Source organism: Natator depressus, chromosome 1 (assembly GCF_965152275.1).
Source record: "Natator depressus isolate rNatDep1 chromosome 1, rNatDep2.hap1, whole genome shotgun sequence".
NCBI lineage: Eukaryota > Metazoa > Chordata > Testudines > Cheloniidae > Natator > Natator depressus.
This window is the reverse complement of record NC_134234.1, coordinates 326,204,497-326,227,078: the sequence shown is the minus strand read 5'-3', so window position 1 is coordinate 326,227,078 and position 22,582 is coordinate 326,204,497. Positions and strand designations below refer to the sequence as shown.

At 45.4% G+C, this 22,582-nt stretch overlaps 1 protein-coding gene across 1 annotated transcript in view; it reads right to left on the bottom strand.

Moving 5' to 3' along the window:
• The window catches only part of GNAI1 (G protein subunit alpha i1), a 71,404-nt gene that overhangs the window by 13,617 nt on the left and 35,205 nt on the right, over nt 1–22,582 (bottom strand). The window contains exons 4-5 of the mRNA XM_074942553.1: nt 17,828–17,985; nt 7,192–7,320 (exon numbers count right to left, since the gene is read on the bottom strand). Of these exons, the coding sequence (XP_074798654.1) occupies nt 7,192–7,320; nt 17,828–17,985 (287 nt within the window). The remainder of the gene's footprint in view (nt 1–7,191; nt 7,321–17,827; nt 17,986–22,582) is intronic.

Here is a 22,582-nt window from a genome sequence, read left to right as displayed (position 1 = left end):
CACATCTCAAAGAGAAACAGTTACTAACCTTTCGGTAACTACTGTTCTTCGATATGTGTTGCTCATGTCCATTCCAATGTAGGTGTACATGCGCCGTGTGCAGTGTTGCTGGAAGTTTTCCCCCAGTGTTATCTGTCGGGTCAACTCTGGCGCCATCAGGGTGCGGTATATAGGCACTCAACAATATGCTGCCGGCAATTCCGACAGAGGGATAGGTGGGCAGGTTTTGGAATGGACATGAGTAATACATCTTGAAGAACAACAGACACAGAAAGGTTAGTAACAGCTTTTTCCTCAAGTGCTTGCTCATGTTTATTCCCATACAGGTGATTCCCAATCAATCAAATAGGTGCTGGGATCGGAGTTTTGCCGAGACAGACTGGAGGACCACTTGACCGAAGGCTGCATCATCTCTGGATTGTTGAGTGATAAAGAGTGTGTGGTGAATGTGTGAATGGATGAGATCGCTGCCTTGCAAGCATCCAGGATTGGGACCTGTGTCACGAATACCGCTGAAGCAGTTTGCGATCTTGTGGAGTATGCTGTCAAGCAAGGAGGTGGCACCTCTGCCAAGTCGTAGTGTGTGTGGATGCAGGATGTGATCCCCAGGATAGATTCAGCCGTTGGCAACATGCCCCTTGCTCTAATGGGGGCCCCCCCCGTCTTGACAACAGCAGACTGAGGTCCCAAAACTTTAAGCAGTTCCTTGATGTATTGATGGGGAAGTCTTTCAGAACGTTTGTGATTGATACGATGACTCTGAAATGGTCTTCCAGAAGGGAGGTTCTGGCCTAGTTCAAGCTGAGAACTGCTCCTATGAATTCTATCTTCTGAACCAGCAAGAGAGTTGACCTTTTTGCATTTATCAAAAGACCCAGATCCTGGAAGGTGGACTGTATAAGTTCCGTGTGTGCTTTTACCAGGTCCCTGGACCAGCCTTTGCCCAGCCAGCCGTCCAGGTATGGGTAAACCTGCACTCCTCCTCCGGAGGAAGGCCACCACGACTACCAGGCACTTCTTGAATACTCGTGGGTTTTCGACAGTCCAACAAGTAACACCATGAACTGATAATCATAGTTGTTTACCATGAATCTGAGGTATTTCCTGCTTCCTTGAAAAAGGGCTATGTGGAAATATGCGTCCTTCAAGTCGAGGGCAGCATACCAATCCCCTAGATCTAGAGAGTGGATGATAAAGGCCAGGGAGACCACGCGGAACTTCAGCTTCTTCATAAATTTGTTCAGGCTTCCGAGATCCCCGTTGGCCTTCGGGATCAGGAAGTGATGTGAGTAAAACCCTTTGCCTCTTAATTTCATAGGAACCTCCTCCATGGCTCCTGCCCTGAGGAGCGATTGCACCTCCTGGGCCAGAAGTCTCTTGTGAGAAGGGTCCCTGAAGGTTGGGGAGGGAGGGTGGGACGGAGTGGAAGAAATTAATTGCAGGGTGTATCCCACTTCCACTGGGCAAACGGTTCACAAACATAGGGGCAAGATACAGACTTTGGTCTGGTACGTCGTCCTCTGGTGTACCCTCAAAAGATCTGCTTAGAACCCGTCAATTGTTTCCCAGGCGCAGACGTAGAGGCTGCTGAGGTGTGCGGCGTATGCCTCCTCCGGAAGCCATTGCTCCTCCACTGGCTGATGTCCTGCCTCTGCTGGTGTTGCGGCGGGTAAAATCGGCCCACAGGTTGGGACTTGTACTGTTTGCGCATTGGGGCTGAGGTGTGAAGGCCCAACAACTCTAGAGTGGCCCTTGAATTTTTTAGGCAGTGAAGCCAAGTGTCTGTCTGTTCAGAAAAGAGGGAATTCCCCTCGAATGGAAGGTCCTGAATTGTTTGTTGTACCTCGTGGGGCAGTGCAGAGGACTGAAGCCAAGAGCTCCGCCTCATGACCATGTCTGTGGCCATGGTTCTAGCTGCAGCATCCTAGGCCTCCTGAAGGGATGCTTTGGCCACAGTCTTACTCTCCTCTACTAGGGCCACAAATTCAGATAAGAGTTCCTTAAATGTTATCGCTGACCAGGAATTAAAATCATAGCAGCCTAGGCCCTGGTGGTTTGATATCCTAAGCTGGAGGCCCCCTGTCAAGAAGGCTCCTCACCACCTCATTTGCCTCTGGTGTCGATGGCAGGGCCAGGGCTGTATCCCCTCTGTGGCTCACCCTACGCTGGTAGTCCATGAGCACCAGACTTGAAGACCCCTCTCTGGGGCCAGAGTCACTGGTACCGATTGTTCTGTAGATGTTTGGAGAGTGGCCCAGCACAGGTCTCAGTCGCTCCATGGCCCCGTCGAGTATAACTTCCTGCCCAATAAATCCAGTTTCCTGGCCTCTTTCACTTTCGGCGATGGGCCTTGCTGCCCTGGTCTCTCCCATTCGTTCGCAGCAGCAACGACTAGGGATCCTGGAGGAGGATGAGTGTATAGATACTCACCCCTTGGAGGATTACAAAGTACTTTCTTTCCACATACTTTGCTGTGAGCTGGAGGGCTGCGGGGGGGTTGCCACAGAGCCCTCATAGATTGCAAGATGGCTTCATTTGAGGGCAGGGCCATTCTTGCCGGTCACAAGAGTGCTAATATGTCCACCAGGGCAGGAGCTGACTCTGCGATCTCTACCTGTATGTCCAGGTTCTGGGCCACATGACGCAAAAGCTCTTGGTGAGCCTTATAATCATCTTGAATGGGTGCTATGGTCATCCCTGCCACTGCCTTATCCAGGGAAGACGACAATGAGGCTTGGACTGACACCAGGCCTTGCATGTCCTCTGTTGTTGGTGAGTCCCCCACAGGGTATCCTGTGCTTCAGCCACCTCGGCACCCAGAACCGAACCCCTTTCTGAAGGGAATAGCAGGGGAGCTCTCACTTTTGAGGGCACTGAGTGGGATCACCCTACGTGAGAACCTTGGAATGGTTGAACCGTCCAAGGGGTCCACATCAGCCACAGGAGTGGCATTTGCCATTGGGTCGGTGGCCATGCCGATGGGATGAGCCCTTGTGCCATGGCTGTGGAATGCCCATAGTCGACTCAATGTGTGCTCCCTCGGGAGGCATACAATTCAGCCTCTGACTTGGAGCTAGAGGACCCACTCCTGGGTGACTATGGCAGCGCGGTGCCCATCAGTGCCAGGTAGAGGTGCTGCAATGGTGAGCAGTCGAGCCCTGCGAGGAGGGACGTGATGGCGGGGTGTCGCGCCATCATTGCTGGCTTGCCCAGTACTAGCACTTGTCTCTGAGGCACTGGGTCCTGCGGTGCTAGGACTGTTCCTGGTAGTCCCTGACTAGGGGGAGATGGCAGTGCTGGGAGGGCAAGAAGGCTCCTCACCACCTCATTTGAAGACTTGACGACCCCTCTCTGGGGCCAGAGTCACTGGTACCAATTGTTCTGTAGAGAGTGGCCCAGCACAGGTCTCAGTCGCTCTGTGGCCTTAAGGCTTTGTTGAGAGCGCCCCCAGTCCGACTTATTCAGCTTCTTTTTAGGCACCAGTGATGGGGAGCAATACTGCACAGCTGGTGCTGCCTTCTTACTAGCCAGAGAGGTATGTCAGTACCAGGTAGTAGAAGGTGACAGGGAACCCATACCATGCTGAGTCCCTCTTAAAGAGGTCAGGGCACTCCCGACCGAGGAAGTACTCGCTGTCAAATTGGGCTGCCCTAACCCTTCCCGCTTAAGTCACGAAGAACCTCCTCCCTGGCTTCCACTCAGAGAAGGCTTGCATCTCCTGAGCCAGAAGTTGCTCATGAGAAGGAAAGCATGGGGGAGGGGGGTGGAAATAAACAGAAGCATATAACCCCTTTCCACAGAGTTCATCACAAAGTGGTCTGTGGTGATAAGAGACCATGCCATGTTGAAGAGGGGCAAGTGGCCCGAAAACTAAAGGGGGACATGATCTAATGACATGGGAATTGGTATAATGCCCAAGGAATCCCATCGAAAGATCTGTTTGGCTGGCCCCCACCTGGGCAGCCCAGGTAGGGATGCTGAGGCAGATGGGGGCAGCTGCCTACATCTAAAACCCCCGTTTCATTTCTTTTGCAGTGACAGAGTGACGTTTCTGGAGTGACGGAACTAAGAAACAGGTGGAGTGCTGGGGCCTGAAGTGTTTCCTCAAATACCCAGGGACTTGAGGGTGGCTGTGGAGTCTTTCGGACCATGGAGCTTTGCATTTGTTTGCTCTGAGAAGTGCCAAGTGCCTTCGAACAGAAGGTCCTGAATGGACTGCTGGACCTCCACTGGCACTCCTGAAGAGTGGAGCCAAGAACATTTGCGCATGACCACTGCGGAAGCCATAGATCTAGTCGCCAAGTCTTTTGCGTCCAGGGCAACCTGCAGGGAAGTCCTTGCTACAGACTTACACTCCTCTACCAGAGCAGAGAACTCCTGCCTGGACTCCTGGGGAATTGAGTCCTTGAATTTTAACATCGAGTCCCAGACGTTAAAGTCACACCTCCCCAGCAACACCTGCTGGTTGGAACTGCGGAACTGCAGACCCCCATAGAATAAACCCCTTTGTCCTGAAAAGGTCTACTCTCTGAGTCTTTCACTTTGGGGGTTGTTGCTTGTTGCCCTTGTCTCTCTCGTTGGCCGCCGAGACCACCAGAGGCCTGAGAGAGGAATGGGAGTACAAATAATCATACCCTGGAGCGGGAACAAAATACTTCTTTTCAGCTGTGAGGCGGGAGGCAGGGAGGATGGGGTTTGCCACGGGGCTTTAAAACGGTCTGTGATGGCCTCACTGAGAGGAAGAGCCTCCTTCAATGGGGCTGCTGCGCTCAAAATATCAGCCAGCCAGATTGTGGGAGGACCTCTAGCTATCTACACTTTCAGTGCAAGATTCAAGGCCACTCTTTTCAACAGCTCCTGGTGAGCTCTGAAGTCATCGTGGGGAGGTGACACGCTCACCCGACACTACCTCATCCAAGGAGGACGATGAGGATGCCTGCACTGGCAGGTGGTCCTCCTCTTCTCCTTCTGCACTGATCCAATCCTGAGGGTCTAGGTTCTGAGGATCGGTACTAAACTTGGTACCAGAGTCCAGATTGGGTGTTGCTCGATGGGATGGAAATGCTTTCTCTCTCAGACCACCGAGCATGAGCGCCTGGAATCAGGGGAAAATCCCCTGGGTTCGAAAATGGCCATTGCATCTGCATAGGCCAGTGCCCACTGTGCCAAGGACTTCGGGGTAGCCCTACATCTAGATCCACAACCTGATAAGGCTGACTGGGGTGGTACTGGGAACAGTTCCTTGGCTGGGAATACAATTCCACTCTGAGTCAAATGACTAGCCTTCCTTCAGGGCCCACAGAGGGGCAGTACTATTTGGTGCCTGGGAACGGTGCTGAGGCGAGGAGACCTGCACTGACACCAGCAGGGACGGTTTCCCTCTTGATGGTACCAAACAGGAGCTTAGGGCAACTTGCTGCCTTCTGCTCACTGGCACCAACGTCACCAATTCTTGTACTGCCAGCGACAGCGGTACCAAAAGTACCAACAAGTCCCTGGCTGCAACAAATGCCTCCGGGGTTGACAGCATCACGACTCTGCTGGTGCCACAATGTCCCTCTGGTGCAGAAGGCTGATCCGGGACTGGACTCAAAAGAGAGGACTGGCCAGACTCAAGTCACACTCCACTGTGCTCCCCGTGGCTGGCTTTCTTCAGAGTCGGGGAACGCCCCCCCTCAGCCACCTGCTTATGTTTTTTCTTCAGCATCGGTGATGGGAAATGGTGTCGAGAGACTCCCACAGTGGGAGAAGCACTCCACACCAACACCGAAATACTCAGTGCTGAGTCGACTAGCTCGGCTCCAATGAGGGTCGGCACACCGCCTCCACCAAGATCTTTTGGCCACAGCATCACACTGGGAGCTCATGTTCAGCTGATTATCCATCACCAGCAACAAATCTTTTTCAGAGAGTCTCTGCTTTCCAGGAAAGAGTCCTCCATCCTGTAATTGAGGCCTTTATTCTGTGTTTACATTCAACCACATTAAAATGCATATTGTTTGCTTGTGCCCAGTTTACCAAATGATTCCAATTGCTCTGAGTGACGTGTCTTCTTCATTATTTACCACTCCTCCAATTTTTGTGTCATCTGCAAACTTCATCAGTTATGAGTTTATGTTTTCTTCCAGGTCATTGATAAAAATGGTAAATAGTGTAGGAACAAGAACAGATTCCTGTAGGACCCCATTAGAGAGACCCCCACTCGAGGCAATTCCCCATTTACAACTACAGTTTGAGACCTATCAGTTAGCCCATTTTAAATCCATTTAATGTGTGCCATGTTAATTTGACATTGCTCTAGTTTTTAAATCAAAATATAGCGCGGTACCAAATTAAACACTTCACAAAGCCTAAGCATATTACATCAACATTATTCCTTTCATCAACCAAACTTATAATCTCATCGAAAAATAAAGATCTATTTTCCATAAACCCATGCTGATTTACATACTACACAGACAGTACATGTAACTCTTCCCCTGTATCCTTTTCATGCATTTGCTTGCTGAGAGAAGTAGAAGAGATTTCAAAATGTTTAGTTGCAAAACACCTAATGCACAGAGAGATAACATCTCTTAATAAGACTTGATGCAGAAACGTCTGCTCCTTAGAAATTTCCTGAACTCTTTTTACAAAGTCTCATTTTTTCTTCATGAAGAAAAAAAATAGATTTGCAAAATTAGTCAGTAAACAAAGCATCATGTTGCAAACTGGGATAGAAATCAGCATTTAGATGTACTATAAAAGATATTTTGGTGGTTTCACTTCACAAATAGTGAATGTTCATAGTCCGTCAGCTCTTCAACTGATTTTCAAGTAGAAGAAAAGCTGATTTTTCAATCACTAGTTCTTCAACATTACACAAAAAGGATTATTTGAAAGAAGTTTATATATGCACATTATTCATGTAAACATGTAAGTTTACATGGGAATTAAATAGGCTTTCCTGGTGCTACAATTCAATGCTAAATATGCCTCCAAGAAGTTTGTGTTATTTCATTGTACTTGGTCTCTCACTATGAAAGTCATTCCCGCAAGCCCTTCCCTCCGCGTGGACACCCCATCTTCTCTGAAAATAGTTCCAAATGCCAAGAAATAAGTTGTGATAAAAGTAAGTCACAGTTGTTAACGAACATTTAAAACTTTGAATAAAACATATCACAGGGTTATGTGTACAGCTTGAATACTCACTTAAAATGAAGATCTTTGAAAGTAAAATGAGTTTCCACTATTCCTGTAGTTTTCACTCTAGTCCTGAGAACATCCTGTTGAGTTGGGATGTAACTGGTTTGTGCTATCCTGTCCAGATCATTCAAGTAACTAAAGATAAAATAAACACCGCTTTTAATTATTTTTAAAAAGATAAGAGATTTGCACAGATAACTTTTATAACAGATAAAATATCTTTAAACATATCTAAAAATCCTCACAACTATTCAGCACATTCAGTTTAGCGTTCATCATAGACATACGCACGGACAGTATTCTTTGGAGTAAAACAGAGAACCTGCACACTACATTTAAGTCTTACAGGTTATTTACTTCTTTCCTGGATATCTGGCTGGTGAATCTTGCCCATATGCTCAGGGTTTAGCTGATCGCCATATTTGGGGTTGGGAAGGAATTTTCCTCCAGGGCAGATTGGAAGAGGCCCTGGAGGTTTTTCGCCTTCCTCTGTAGCATGGGGCACGGGTCACTTCCTGGAGGATTCTCTGCTCCTTGAAGTCTTTAAACCATGGTTTGAGGACTTCAATAGCTCAGACATAGGTGAGAGGTTTATCGCAGGAGTAGGTGGGTGAGATTCTGTGGCCTGCGTTGTACAGGAGGTCAGACTAGATGATCATGATGGTCCCTTCTGACCTTAATATCTATGAATCTGTGAATTTACAAGTTTAAAAATAGAATTTTAAAAAAGTTTGGCAAGCCTTTACTAGTTAAAAAAATGCATACTGGAAAATATTATTCTAGAAAGAAGAAAATTTAAGCAATTAATTCCATCTTAAATAATTCTTCCTTCTAAGTCTCAGAACGCATATGTGGTTTTCTTCCAATTGGTGCAAGCAATTATAAAGTAGGAAAACATGTAAACAGATAGTACATTTCATTATCTTTACACCTGTCTACAGAATTAAAATATTTTAATATGCTGTCCCTTAATGGGAATTAATAAATGTATGAAGAATGTTCCAGCCAAAATACTGAATCAACAGATGTTCATGTGACTTAATGCTCTGTGATTCTGTTTATTGACTAGGTGGCTGGTTTGGCACACTGTACCACAGTAACTTTCCTTCTAGTCAGATAGTCTTGAAAATAAAGCCTTGTGTTTTACTTTCTGAAATTCTTGAGATGCATGCCATCAATTCAGTGCTTTAAATACAGTACATATGTGATTTTTATTCACATTCACTTTGAAAAGGAACAGAAAAAAGGAACAGCTGCCTATGTGATCAGAAATTATCAACTTCAGGGATATAATTAGGGGTGTTAAGTAAACTGTGCTGTCATTATGAAATTGCAGGAAAAAGAAGAGGAGGTTACTTACCTGTAACTGGAGGTTCTTCGAGATGTGTGCTCCCTATATGTATTCCACTGAGGGTTATGTACATGCGCCAGAGCTTTTCAAAGTAATATTGCTTGGTGGTCCGCACAGGCACCTTTGTATTGCCTTGTGGTTTCGCCCGATTCTGTTCCACTGAGGGTGATTGACAAGATGGTGCAAGGAAGATGGTGGAACCGTAGAACAGAGGACCACTGCACCGAATGAGGCATCTGGCACCGAATGCACATACTAGAGCATAGTGAGAGGAAAAGGTGTGTACTGAACTCCACGTGGCTGCTACATATACCTGCAAGGGATCTATCGTGGAGCATGGCTGTGGTTGATGCCTGTGCTCTCGTGGAATGGGCTTGTATCCCATCTGGTGGGGAGTTCCCGACAATTGATAGCAACAGTTAATGCACCCTGAGACCCACAGAGATTTTCTGGGTGGAAATGGCATGTCGTCCTTTAATTCTCGCAGCTATGTAGACAAATAGCCTGGGACACTTTGGGAATGGCCTTTGTAGGTAAAAGGCCAGGGCCCTACACACATGGAGGAAATGAAGTCACTGTTGCTCATTAAAAGATCTCATAAAAGATCTTCTACACTTTCCACAGTATGCATCCGATGAAGTGAGCTGTAGTTCATGAAAGCTTATGCTCAAATAAATTGGTTAGTCTCTAAGGTGCCACAAGTACTCCTTTTCTTGTTGCTCATTAGAGGCGTGTGGTTTTGGAAAGGGGGTAGGCAGAGTATGGGTTGGTTGAGATGGAATTGGGAAACCACTTTTGGCAGAAACTTGGGATGCAGTCACAGTGAGACCTTGTCCTTCTCTAATGTGGTGAAAGCGGGGTTTGCCAGCACGGCTCCCAGTTCACCAACCCTCCTCGCTGAGGTAATGCCAACAAGGAACATAATCTTCGTGGAGAGGAGAGAGAAAGAGAGCGAGGGCAGGAGGCCAGCGGTTCAAAGGAGAGTTCATTAAAGAGGTAAAGACTAGGTTGAGGTCCAATCAGGGAGTGATAGGCTGAATTGGCAGATATTTACATAAAAGGCCCTTCCAGAATCGCACGGTCTAGGGGTGAGTAAAAATCAAATACCCTTCTACTGGAGGGTGGAAAGCACTAATGGTGACTGCATGCACTCTGACAGAGCTGAGATCGAGTCCTGAGGTTTTCAGGTAGAGGAAATAGTCAAAGCATAGGGATGTCCACAGCTTTGGGGGTAAGATCTTGGGCCCTGGAGGTGAAGCATGTCCATTTGGCCTAGCAGGATTGCCTTGTGGAGTCCTTCTGGCTACTGGAGAAGAGGTCTTGTACTGCCAATGAGCATTCGTGTGCTAATGGAGGTGTCCATTCAAAATCTATGCTGTCAAGTGTAGCTTCCGTGGATCTGGATGCCTGAGTCTGCCATTGTGTTGCCAGCAGTTCCGGAAATGTCTGGAGTTGGAGTGGAGGTTGTTTCAACATGTGGAGAAAAAGAAGGAACCAGAACTGACGACACCAGAATGGAGAGATTAGAATGGCTGTCCTGCTGGAGTTTATGGAGGACGCGGGGGAGGGAGGGGGCATAGTTTGTCCGGTCTGATCAATCGACGACCGGAGCGTTGCTCAGTGAGTGACAGAGTCCTCTCCTAGAGGAATACTGGGTGCACTTGGTGTTGGTGTGTTATGCAAAAAAGATCTTTGATTGGTGTGCCCCAGTGACCAAGGTTGTCTGTGATTATCGTTTCGTGCAACTCCCATTTGTGGTCCGTTGCAAAGGTCTTGCTGAGAGAATCTATGATCGCATTCTGGGTACCAGGCAGGTAGGCTGCTGACAAAAGGATATGGTGTGCAATGCACCATTCCCAGAGGAATTGCCTTCATACACAGCGCTGGGGACCTTGTGCTACTTTGTTTATGTAGTATACTGTGGTGGTGTTGTCTGACATGATAAGGATGTGGCAATAACAGATAACTGGTAAGAACACGTGACATGCTTTGTGTACTGCTCAAAGTTTGAGTATGTTTATGTGCATTCTGGACTCTCGCATGGGTCCAGGTGCCTTGTGATCTCCAATGTAAGTGCCCCAGCCCAGCGGTTCTCAACCAGGGATACACGTACCCCTGGGGGTATGTAGAGGTCTTACAGGGGTACATCAACTCCTCTAGGTATTTGCCTATTTTTACAACAGGCTACATAGAAAGCACTAGCGAAGTCAGTACAAACTAAAATTTCATACAATGACTTGTTTATACTGCTCTATATACAAAACACTGAAATGTAAGTACAATATTTATATTCCAATTGATTTATTTTATAATTATATTGTAAAAATGAGAAAGTAAGCAATTTTTCAGTAACAGTGTGCTGTCACACTTGTATTTTTATGTCCGACTTTGCAAGCAAGTAGTTTTTAAGTGAGGTGAAACCTGGGGTACACAAGACAAATCGGACTCCTGAAAAGGATACAATAGTCTGGAAAGGTTGAGACACTCTACCCCAGCCTGTGAGCGACACGCCCATTATGAATATCACAGTTGGCAAGGATGGGAGGAAGGCATCCCGGAGCAGACTTGTAGCGAGTCTGTCCACCACCGAAGAGAAGAGATGACATTGAGTGGAACGTTAAATAGGGTGTGCATAGATTGGTGCATAGGAGAATAGATTCTTTGCAGCCATAGCTGTAGACAGTGAAGATGCAGGTGGGTGAAGGGTGTGATGTATGTGCACACCGCCATGTGCCCTAGAATGGAAAGGCAGGTCTTGGCAGAGACCAGGCCGTTGAAGGTTATCAGGACTATTTGGTTCAGTAGGCTCTGGAATCTGTCCTGTCGTATATAAGCTCGTGCAGAGATCACATCTATGTGAGATCCTACGAATTCCAGGGACTAAGGGTGGCACAAAGTTGATTTTTCGACATTGATGCTCTCTCTTAGGGAGGAGAGAAGTAGAAGAAGCTGGGACATCAATGCTTGAGCTTCCTCTTTGGACCACACTGCCAATAGACAGTTATCCAGGTTGGCGAAGACAAGGATTCCCTGACACCATAGGTGAGAAGCTACCACAGAGAAAACCTTTGTAAAAACTTGTGGGGCAGCAGCAAATCTGGATGAGACCCTGTATTGGAAGTGTCGATGCCCCACTTTGAATCTTAGGAACCTTCTGTAGGTCATATGTATGTTGAGAGCCACATGCCTTTTTCCAGTGAGGGAATGATGGCCACAAGTGTGACCATATGGAATTTTGACTTGCAAATCGAATGGTTGAAGGGTCGGAGATCAAAGATTGGTCTCCATCCCGCTTTCTTCTTGGTTACCAGGAAATAGTTGGAACAGAACCCTGTGCCACAAAAGGCTGCCGAGACTGGCTCTCCTGCTCCTCTCTGCAGGAGGAAGTCCATCTGTAGGGTAAGAATACTGTCATGAAAGGGATCTCTGGGGCGGGAGGGGGATGTGGAGGAGGCCTCATCATAAACTCTGTGGTGTAGTCATGTTGAATGATGTCCAAGACCCACTTGCCCATTGTTATATAACTCTCAAGCGGGTAGAAAGAGTTTGAGATGACCCTCGAAAGGGGCGGAGGGTAAGAGCACTGGTGTGCAGAGTGACTGATGGCTCTCTAGGTGCACTAAAAGACCACTTTTGTGATGACAGTGTGTTGTGCAGAGGTCTGCATTACTGGAACAGGCAGACATGCTTGGAGTACCTTAGGGCAGTTCTGATGAGGTTCATACGTCCACTGGTGGCAGAAGTGTGGAGTTCTATATTGTTGGGCTGATGGTGGGCGATAAAATTTTCTCTTTGGTTCCAGTGTATATATGCCCAAGGATCATAAGGTGACTCTAGAGCAGTGGTGGGCCACCTGCGGCCCGTGGGCTGCATGCGGCCCATCAGGATAATCTGATTGCGGGCCGCGAGACATTTTGCTGACATTGATTGTCCGCGGGCACGGCCCTCCACAGCTCACAGTGGCTGCAGTTCACCATTCCGAGACAATGGGAGCTGCAAGAAGCAATGGCCCGTCCCACCGGGCCACACATTGCCCACCACTGCTCTAGAGTCTTTTAGTTAGTGTAAGGAATCATCAGTTTTCTGATTGAAGAGGTGTGATTCATTGAAGGAAAGGTCCTCAATAGTGTTTAGCACCTCTCTAGGGAAACCTAAGGATTGTAACCAGGATTCCTTCCTCATGACAATTCCAGTCACCAATACATGCAAGGACGTGTCCGCTGAACCAACTGCAGCCTGAAGTATGGACTTGGTGACAAACTTGTCTTCCTGTACAATTGCTTGGAATCAAGTACAATCCTGATGAGGTAACTTATCTGCAAATTCCTCCATCCAGTCATAGTTTATAAAGCCATTCTTGGCCATCAGTGCCAAGTAGTTAGAGATCTGGAACTGCAGTCTAGTTGAGGAGAAGACCGTTCGACCCATGAGGTCAGGTCTCTTACCCTCCCTGTCTGCCGTGATGGAGTGTGGGTATTGTCGTTTGGTCTGCTCCAATACAGCCTGTATTACCAAGAAGTTAGGTGGAGGGTGTGAAAATAAAAATTCTGGTTTGGGGTGGGGGAGAAGAGGTGTAGTACCTTTTTGCAGCCCCCTTTGGGGTTGGTGCACAAGTGTCCAGGATGTGCCACACAGTGCGTGCTGGTTGAAGAATAGCATCGATTGGTACTGGCAAGGGTGGTCTTACCAATGTGTGCAGAATGTCTAGTAACCAGTGCTGACAGTCCCATACCTCTTCCAGTTGAATCTCAAAAGACAATGGCTATCTCCACAGGAGTTCTTGAAACTGACGATAGTCATCTGGTGGAGAGGAAGGTGTTGATGACACAGCTGCGCCTGGAGATGATGAAAGGAATCTCTTCCGATCCGCCAGTACCGTTGGAGCCGGCCTGATCGGTGCCTCGTCTAACCTCATTTCTGAACCTCTGCCAGACAAGGTGGGACGGTGAAACAGGGGAGTTCTGCTGAGCCGAATGAGACTATTCTGGAAGCATATAAATGGGGCCATGAGCTCCAATATGGCCAACCCGGTTGATCCTGCTGCTGTTATACTTGTGCCCAAGGAGACAGATACCAGCTTCTTGGGTAAGGCAAAGGGGTAAACTGCCATGGAGCTGTTGGAACCCTCTGGTAGTTGTGTTTCCTGAATGGAAGCAGCAGACCATGCTGAACATCCAGATTGTCAGATTCAGGAGTCGTAGTCTTGCATGAATGCCAGTGTCAATAGAACAGGATGTGTTAGAGGGGTACGGCTAGCAGGTGGTAGATATAACGCATGAGATGGAGCCCTCTACAGAGGTGAGAGCATCAGAACACGTGGTGACCTCGCTCCCTCCAGGGTGAACAGTTCTTGAGGGCTGAGAGTGCTTCCGAGTTTCCCCAGAGTCAATAGTATCTGGTCCATTGATGGGACCAGAACCAGTAAAAGCATCTGGGACGCCACCGACAAAAGCAGGAGGGGTATGCAAATCTGGCACTGGGACCGGCAGATCCAGCAAGTGGTGCAGCCTTTTATCAGTCAGGCGAAACCACAAGGCAATACAAGGGCACATACGCGGACCACTGAGCAAAACCACTCTGAAAAGCTTTGGCTTCAGGCACATGTGGAATATAATAGGGACCATCACTCGAAAAGGAATGACTATTTCCCCAACAAAGCTAGTTACCTAAAATACTGAAGGCATAGAGACTTTGAGGGATCTTATTAGAAGTAGGAAAATGACCCACAAAGGTGACTTTCCAGTTCTTTTTGTCATGGATGTGCTTTCTTCAGACTTATTTGCTACCTTGAGTTCATCCTGTTTGTCCCTATTCTCGATGACTTGAAGACTCTAGAAAGTTCAAGCTGTCCTCCAGGTTCAGAGCAGTTAAAAGCACGCTGGAGATATGTACAGCAGTGTTTTTCAACAACTGATCCGTAGACCAATGCCGGTCTCCGAGATCTCCCTGACACAGTTTAGGAAGGCAGCAAGCCAGTCCCTGGTATCAAAAAGTTTGAGAAACACTGATCTATAGTATCTCAATGCACTAATGGCGTCATGTTTTAGTTCATTTTATATGGATTTGAATCGGTCATTTTGTTATATTTTTTAAATTTAAACCAATCATTTAGCCTGTTGTCAAGGTTCCTTCCCCACTCTGAACTCTAGTACAGATGTGGGGACCTGCATGAAAGACCCCCTAAGCTTATTTTTACCAGCTTAGGTTAAAAACTTCCCCAAGGTACAAACTTTGCCTTGTCCTTGAACCGTATGCTGCCACCACCAAGCGTGTTAAACAAAGAACAGGGAAAGAGCCCACTTGGAGACGTCTTCCCGCAAAATATCCCCCCAAGCCCTACACCCCCTTTCCTGGGGAAGGCTTGATAAAAATCCTCACTAATTTGTACAGGTGAACACAAACCCAAATCCCTGGATCTTAAGAACAATGAAAAATCAATCAGGTTCTGAAAAGAAAAATTTTTAATTAAAGAAAAGATAAAAGAATCACCTCTGTAAAATCAGGATGGTAAATACCTTACAGAGTAATCAGATTCAAAACATAGAGAATCCCTCTAGGCAAAACCTTAAGTTACAAAAAGACACAAAAACAGGAATATACATTTCATTCAGCACAACTATTTTTACCAACCATTAAACAAAAGAAAATCTAACTCATTTCTAGCTAGATTGCTTACTAACTTTTTACAGGAGTTCTGAAGAGCATTCCTGGTCTGGTCCCGACAAAAGCATCACACAGACAGACTGACCCTTTGTGCCCCCCTGCCATCAGCTTTGAAAGTATGTTGTCTCCTCATTGGTCATTTTGGTCAGGTGGCAGCGAGGTTATCTTAGCTTCTTAACCCTTTACAGGTGAAAGGGTTTTGCCCCTGGCCAGGAGGGATTTTATGGTTCCGTATACAGAAAGGTGGTTACCCTTCCCTTTATATTTATGACAGTTCTCTTTCCCTGTTATGTGGCAGACCTACACTTTCCATCATCTTTCTCTTGCCCCTAATGTATTTAACTAACCTCCTCTGACTGCCTTTTATGTCATTTGCTAAGTGTAACTCATTTTTACCTTAGCCTTTCTGTATTTGTCTCTACACATTTGTGCTGTTTTTTTGTACACCTTCTTATCAGTTTGTCCGTGTTTCCATTTTCATAGGATTCCATTTGGATTTCCAAATCATTAAAGAGTTCCTGATAGAACATATTGGCCTCTAATCATTCTTCCGATCTTTCCTTCACACAAGGACAGTTTACAGTTGTGCTTTTAATATTGTTGTCTTGAGAAACTGCCAGCTCTCCTGAACTCCTTTTTCCTTTAGATTTTCTTCCTATGGGACCTTACCTACCAGTTCTCTGAGTTTAAAGTTTCAAAGTCCATTGTTCTTTTTCTGCTGCTCTCATGCCTTCTTTTGTTAGAATCATGAAATCTGTCATGAAGCATGATCACTTTAATCCAAATTGCCTTCCACCTTCAGATTTGCTACTGACTCAACCCTGATGATCAGAATCAAATCTAAAATGGCTGTCCACCCTCCGCTTTCTGAAACAAAAAGTTGTTTTAATAACTTATTGGAAATTTTGTGTTTTGCCATATTAGTCTTCCAACAGTCTGGATAGTTAAAATTGCCCGTTACTGCTAGGTACTGTGTTCTGGATATTTCTTATTCCAAAAAAATAAAAATTTCTTGCACAGTATTTTAAAATTCTCATATTTTATTTGTCAAAATGAGACTATATAATCATACCAGTTTCAATTATTTTGGTAATTTATTTCAAAATACCTGTCAGGATATCTGTAACAATTCAAAGACACACAAAAATTCTCTCAGGAGTAGAGAGTTAAAGAAACCCCTACAACAACCCAGTTCCTGTTTCTCTGCCCCATACCCTGCCAGAGGGGGCAGACACTCAGACTTCCTCTTTCAGAGCCCAGCTATGGGGCACCCCCCAGCTCAGACACTCACATCCCCTCCTCCACCTTCCCCCATAGCCCAGCCACGGGGGACCCCCCAGAGCCCAGGGAGAGAAACAGCTTGATACCTTAATCCAGTCATGAGACTCATCCCACCAAGTCTCTGCTGCTAATTAAGTCAGAATTTAGTTTATGTACTAATACTTCCAGATCTTCCAGTTTGTTTCCCATACTCCTTACACTTGTTTATAGGCATCTTAGATATTGAGCAGATTCCTCCACTGATTTCCCTCTGTTGCTCCCATGACTCCTGATCCCGGCAAAAGCATCACAGACAGACAGACAGACAGACCGACCCTTTGTTCCCCCTCCGACTCCAGCTTTGAAAGTATCTTGTCTCCTCATTGGTCATTTTGGTCAGGTGCCAGCGAGGTTATCTTAGCTTCTTAACCCTTTACAGTTGAAAGGGTTCTGCCTCTGGCCAGGAGGGATTTTATAGCACTGTATACAGAAAGGTGGTTACCCTTCCCTTTATTTTTATGACACTTGTGTACTGCTCAGTGTTGGTAATTCATGCTTTAGATATGCTAAAGCCACTCTGAGCCAATCCCTTTCCTTTGTACTGCAAAAAAACTAGTAGCAGCAAATTTGAAGATCAATCAGGAACAGAAGATTTATTAAACTTAGAATACGTTCAGATGATTCAGAATCATGATTTACACATCACAAGCCTATAATTACATGATCTTATTACTATTATCCTCCTTCTACCCTATTTTCCATCTGTTTATCCTCTGTTGCTGCATCTAGTCTTAATTAATTAGTTTTAAACTCATTAGGGCAAGAACTATCTCTATTTATGCATTTGTACAGTGCCTAGCACAACAAAGACAAATCCTGATTGGTATTTTTGGGTGCTACCACAATATTAATGTAATGGAACAGAAGCAAAGTTCAATCGACAATGCTGATTCAGAGCCAACAGTCATGGAAGGTTTCAATGTACAGAACAAGTAGCTTTGAGACCACAACTCCTCCCTCAACCCCACACCCCCAATATATGGGCAGAAATATAACAACTGGCCATATAAAGCAATTGAGAGTACCTGTTAGTTTTTATTTCTCCCATTAACTGCTCTGGGCACTGCTCACAGATTTGACCTGTTAATTCCAGCACAACATTTGGGTTCCCCACCCAATTCCTTTTCTTCGAGTTCAGACTTCTACTTCAGGACTGCTGCAGCTGTCTGATCCCAGAAAAGGGCACCTCTATCTAGGTACTTCTAAGACTCCCATCAGCATAGTATCAGACTGCCTCAAAGAATTTCATCTTACAATCTTTACCATTTTACAGGAGAGGGACAGGCTTGGTTACAGTTCTATACTTACTATGCTGCAGAGTCATTAAGCTGGTATTCTCTGGATCTATTGAAACAGGCTTGAACTCCACTATCTTTCCACAATCTCTTGATAACTCCTGCTAGTTCCGTGGTCATAAATCCTTCCTCTGCTGCTCCAGCTAGTACAAAGAGTTGTCGGGCATCATCCTGTAAGAAACATGGAAACAGAAAACTTGAAAGGGAAAAAACTAGAGCAGAAATCCATACCATTTCTTTAAGTCAACAGAAGGACGTAAAAGCATCAGCCCAGTCCACAGCAAATGTATGAATTAGTGGAGTAAGGAAATGAGTATGTCTACACAGCCCATCACAGTGACCTCCTGACCCAGGCTGGCAGACTATGTCTCACGGAACTCATGCTACGGTAACCCTCGTGCCTAATAGGGAGATCTCTTTAAAGAGGTCTATGGGGATGGGGTAGGAACAAGTTGTGTCTGGGTCCTTTTTTTTTTTTTTTTTTTTTTTTTGGTAAAGTTGAATTTTCATTTATTAGGCAGACAATACAAAGAGATTCACTTCGATTTCTGACTCTGTTGTGAAGGTGCTGAAGACACAAAGCACAATATTCTGCTCCTCAATAAGGAAAGCTCATTTGATTCTGTCACGGACACATGTAGCACACGTGGAACTGCCATAGGCTCTGCTAACATGCTTCTTTGTTTTTGACAACCTCATAAGGACTTTAGGGTGCACAGCACGAACACCGCAAAGTCTTCCTGGACACACACCACATGCAGACTTTGGTGCCTTGCCAACTTTCTTAGTGTAAAGGTAAACAATCCTGTTACCTAGTGTCCAGGACAGCCTGGTCTTGTTAGAGGCTGTGTTGTAGGACAACCTAAGACGGTATGTCAGATGCTGAACCATTTTTTATATCTGGTCTGGGCAGATGCAATTAGATCTCCACACTCAGAAGTTTCTGGAATAGGGTGTGGCAGTTTTGGGAATGCTAAATAGGTTCCCTGTTGCTGAACTCAGACTTCATAAGGGCAAGTAGTCAGGGCAGCTATTTTGCAAAAGGCCATGCACACTGTATGGTTTGAGAGAAGCTGAGCTCCTGGAGCAGAAAGCAGACTGTTTTCCCTAACTCTAAAGCATTTTGCAGCAGTTTTCTTTTTTTTTAAATCTATATACTGAACTAAGTGGTTGATTAATTGTGTAGCTAACTAGCTAACTGAGTTGATTTCAGCAGAGCAGGAGGAAGAGTCTTCATGGATTCCAACTAAAGATTTCTACAAGCAAGTGGTGGGAAGATGTTGCTTTTAACTCAGCAGACTATATAAATTTCGTGATCAAGGACTAATAGAGACTCAAATAAACTAAACCTAAGCTTTTGGGAGCTCAGTTTCTTTTAACTGTGTTTCTGTGGGGACTGACCTGTTTAGATTTAATTTGTTTTCTTTATTTATGCTTATGAATAAACTGTGAAGATAATGTATGTGGATTATAAAGTAGCCATGTTATACTATAAAAATAAATTTTAACTATGTTTCTTTATCATAAGAATTTATAAAACTGGTACTTAATTAAGTTCATTCCTTTTGTTCTTTTTGAGACTTGAATGTGTGGAGGCTGACCCCGTGCAATCCTTGCTGAAAATCTTTAGAGACTGAATTCTGGGTCTCTTGCTGCTTTTCTATGGGAGCTCGGTTTTTTTAAGGCACTGGTGAAGGGCAATGAAGTGAACTCTAGTCCACCCACAGGTTACACTACCACACTAAAAATAGCAGTGTAGACAGCACTTTGAAGTTGCAACTTAGGCTGGAGCTTGGGCTCTAAACCCCACCCCCCGTGCCTAGGCTTCAAAGCCCAAGCTGCAACAGCTACACATCTATTTTTAGCACAGTAGCACAAGTCTGAGTCTGTCCATCCGACTGTAGAAAATAAAAGCCTATTGTTAATTTAAGTTTTTATATATTGACACACTGGTAGTAAATCAAATATTTGTGTGAAGACACTAAATTTTATTGATAAAGAAATTTTATTTCTCCTTCCATTTCTAGATATGGTGATAATGAAGAGCAGTTCTTGTTTTGAGGGGGTTAACCATTACATTATCATATTAGAACACCGTGGAATTCATAAGTCATATCGTACTATCACCGGTTAAAAATTTCTTATCTTACACTTATACTGCTCTGACCTTCAATACACAAAAGATTAATCACAAGAAAAAAACAAAACCCCTCCTTACATCTTAATTTTCAGATCTGTTTGAAATGACAGTACAGGAATGGCATGTCCCAACATCACAAGAATTGTATGTCCTTGTCTTTTTGCTCTGATTCTCTCACAGGCAAGGCTTGCTTGTTTGCCACAAACTCAAATATGGGTCCCAGTTCTCCAGGAAACAGACTGCAGTTCAAATTTTGCCTTCATTTACAAGAGCGAAACTTTCACCGAAGGACAATTAGACTGACAGGTGTAACTGAGGACAGAATTTGACCACAGCTGTTCTACACATTTACCAGTAAACACCAAGATGAAATAACCCTGCCCCAAGGAGCAGACAATTTCAACAGTGGATTACATAAACAACTGAAATAGTAACAGACACCAAGAAAAGGGAGAAGCAAGAAAGGACATTTGTTAAATACACAGATATTCTCTTCTTTATGAATATATACATCTGAGTAGTTGAAATATTTGTTTTGTTTTGAAGTATAAGCACATTTTTTAAAGACTGGCAGAGGTGATTTCTCTGGAATGATTTGAATAAAACAGTGGAGCCTTGACAACAGAACTGAGAAAGGTACTATAAGCAAAGGGGAGCATGGCAAGAGACAAAGAGACTGCTTCTGCAACAGAAGATGGAAAGTAGGTCTCAATTAGACTGGTATCTTTGATGGAATAGAAAGGGATAGGAGACCTTGGATTCAAAAGGTGACCAAGTTAGAAACGTAGGCAGGGGCTGCATGATGCAGGGAACAATTTATGGAGCACGGAACTATTTATGAAGGTAGCAATCACATGCATCTCTTCATCCCACCTCCAATTCCCTCAACAAATCTACTTTTTGTTTCATGACTTATCATGACTTATCCTTCAGTGCCACGTTTCCCTTTAGAGAACAGTAGACACACCAAGTGTGGCTTTATTATGGGACATTAGGATCAACTCTTCTTTTTATGAAGTTAGGTAATGTGGGGTATCTTCCCTCCCATCCTTAAACAGTCTGGAATAGAGGGGCTTCCCTTCAGGAAAAAAAAGTGGTTACTAACTTTTCCGTAAATATTGTTCTTTGTGATGTGTTGCTCATGTCCATTCCACATTAGGTGTGCGTGCACCATCACAGGAAATTTTTCCCTCAGTGGTACCAGAGGGCGCTAGAGCCAGCCTGACAGATACCATGCACTTATGTGCTGGTATAAAGAGTCTGGCTGGCCCCTAACCCTCTCAGTTCCTTCTTGCTGACTAACTCTGACAGAGGGGTAGGAGGGTGGGTCGTGGAATGGACATGAACCACACATTTTGGAGAACAATAGTTACGGAAACATTAGTAACCATTTTTTCTTCTTCAAGAACTTGGTCATGTCCATTCCACTTTAGGTGACTTACAAGCGGTACCCAAGGAGGTGGGTTTGGAGTTCATAGACATGCAGACTGCAACAGTATTCTTCCGAACTTGGCATCATCTCTGGCCTGCTGGGTGATAGTGCAGTGGGGGGAGAGGGTATGTACTGACGACCAGATTGCAGCTCTGCAGATGTCTTGCATCAGGACCTGAGCCAGAAATGCCACTGATGAAGCCTGAGCTCTCGTTGAATGAGCAGTCAAGATGGCAGGAGGTGCAACACCTGCCTGCTTGTAACACATACGAATGCAGGAAGTGATCTAGGATGAAATTATCTGGGCTGAAACCGGGAGGCCTTTCATCTTGTCTGCAACTGCAACAAAGAGCTCCGTAAATTTACGGATTGGCTTGGTCTTCTAAATATAGACGGCCAGGGCGCATCTAACATCCAACGAGTGGAGACGCTGCTCCTCTGAATTCCTGCATGGCTTGAGAAGGAAAACTGGCAGGAAAATAGCCTGGTTACTATGAAACTGCGAGACCACCTTTGGAAGGAACACTAGGTGGGGGTTCAGTTGTATCTTGTCCTTAAAGAACATCAGATACAGGGGTTCTGATATAAGAGCCATAATTGCTGAGACCCTCCTGGCCGAGGTAATTGCTACCAGGAAGGTGACCTTCCAGGAAAGATACGACAGACAGCATGATGCCAGCGGCTCAAAGGGAGGGCCCATGAGTCTTGACAAGAACAGGTTTAAGTCCCACAGTGGAATCATTTTGCAAATTTGAGGGTAAAGTCTCTCTAATCCCTTGAGGAAGTGGATGGATAATTCATGAGACAAGACCGACTTACTGTCCACCACAGGGTGGAAGGCTGAGATTGCCACAAATTGCAGATTAATTGATGAAAAGGCCAGACCCTGTTGTTTCAGGTGAAACAGGTATTCCAGCACAGACTGGAGGGGTGATGGAGTCGGAGAGAGACCTCATAGGGAAGACCACACCAAGAAACTCTTTCATGTGGCTAGGTAACTTGCTCTAGTACACGGTTTCCTACTACCTAGCAAGACCTGGCAGACTTGTTCAACCATGGAGCTTCCCTGATGGTCAGGTGGAGGGCCCTGAGGTTCAGGTAGAGTAAACAGACATGATTTTGTGAGATCAGGTCTGGGAGGGGCAGAAGCAGTAGTACTATTGACAGGTCCAGCAGCATGCTGAACCAGCACTGTC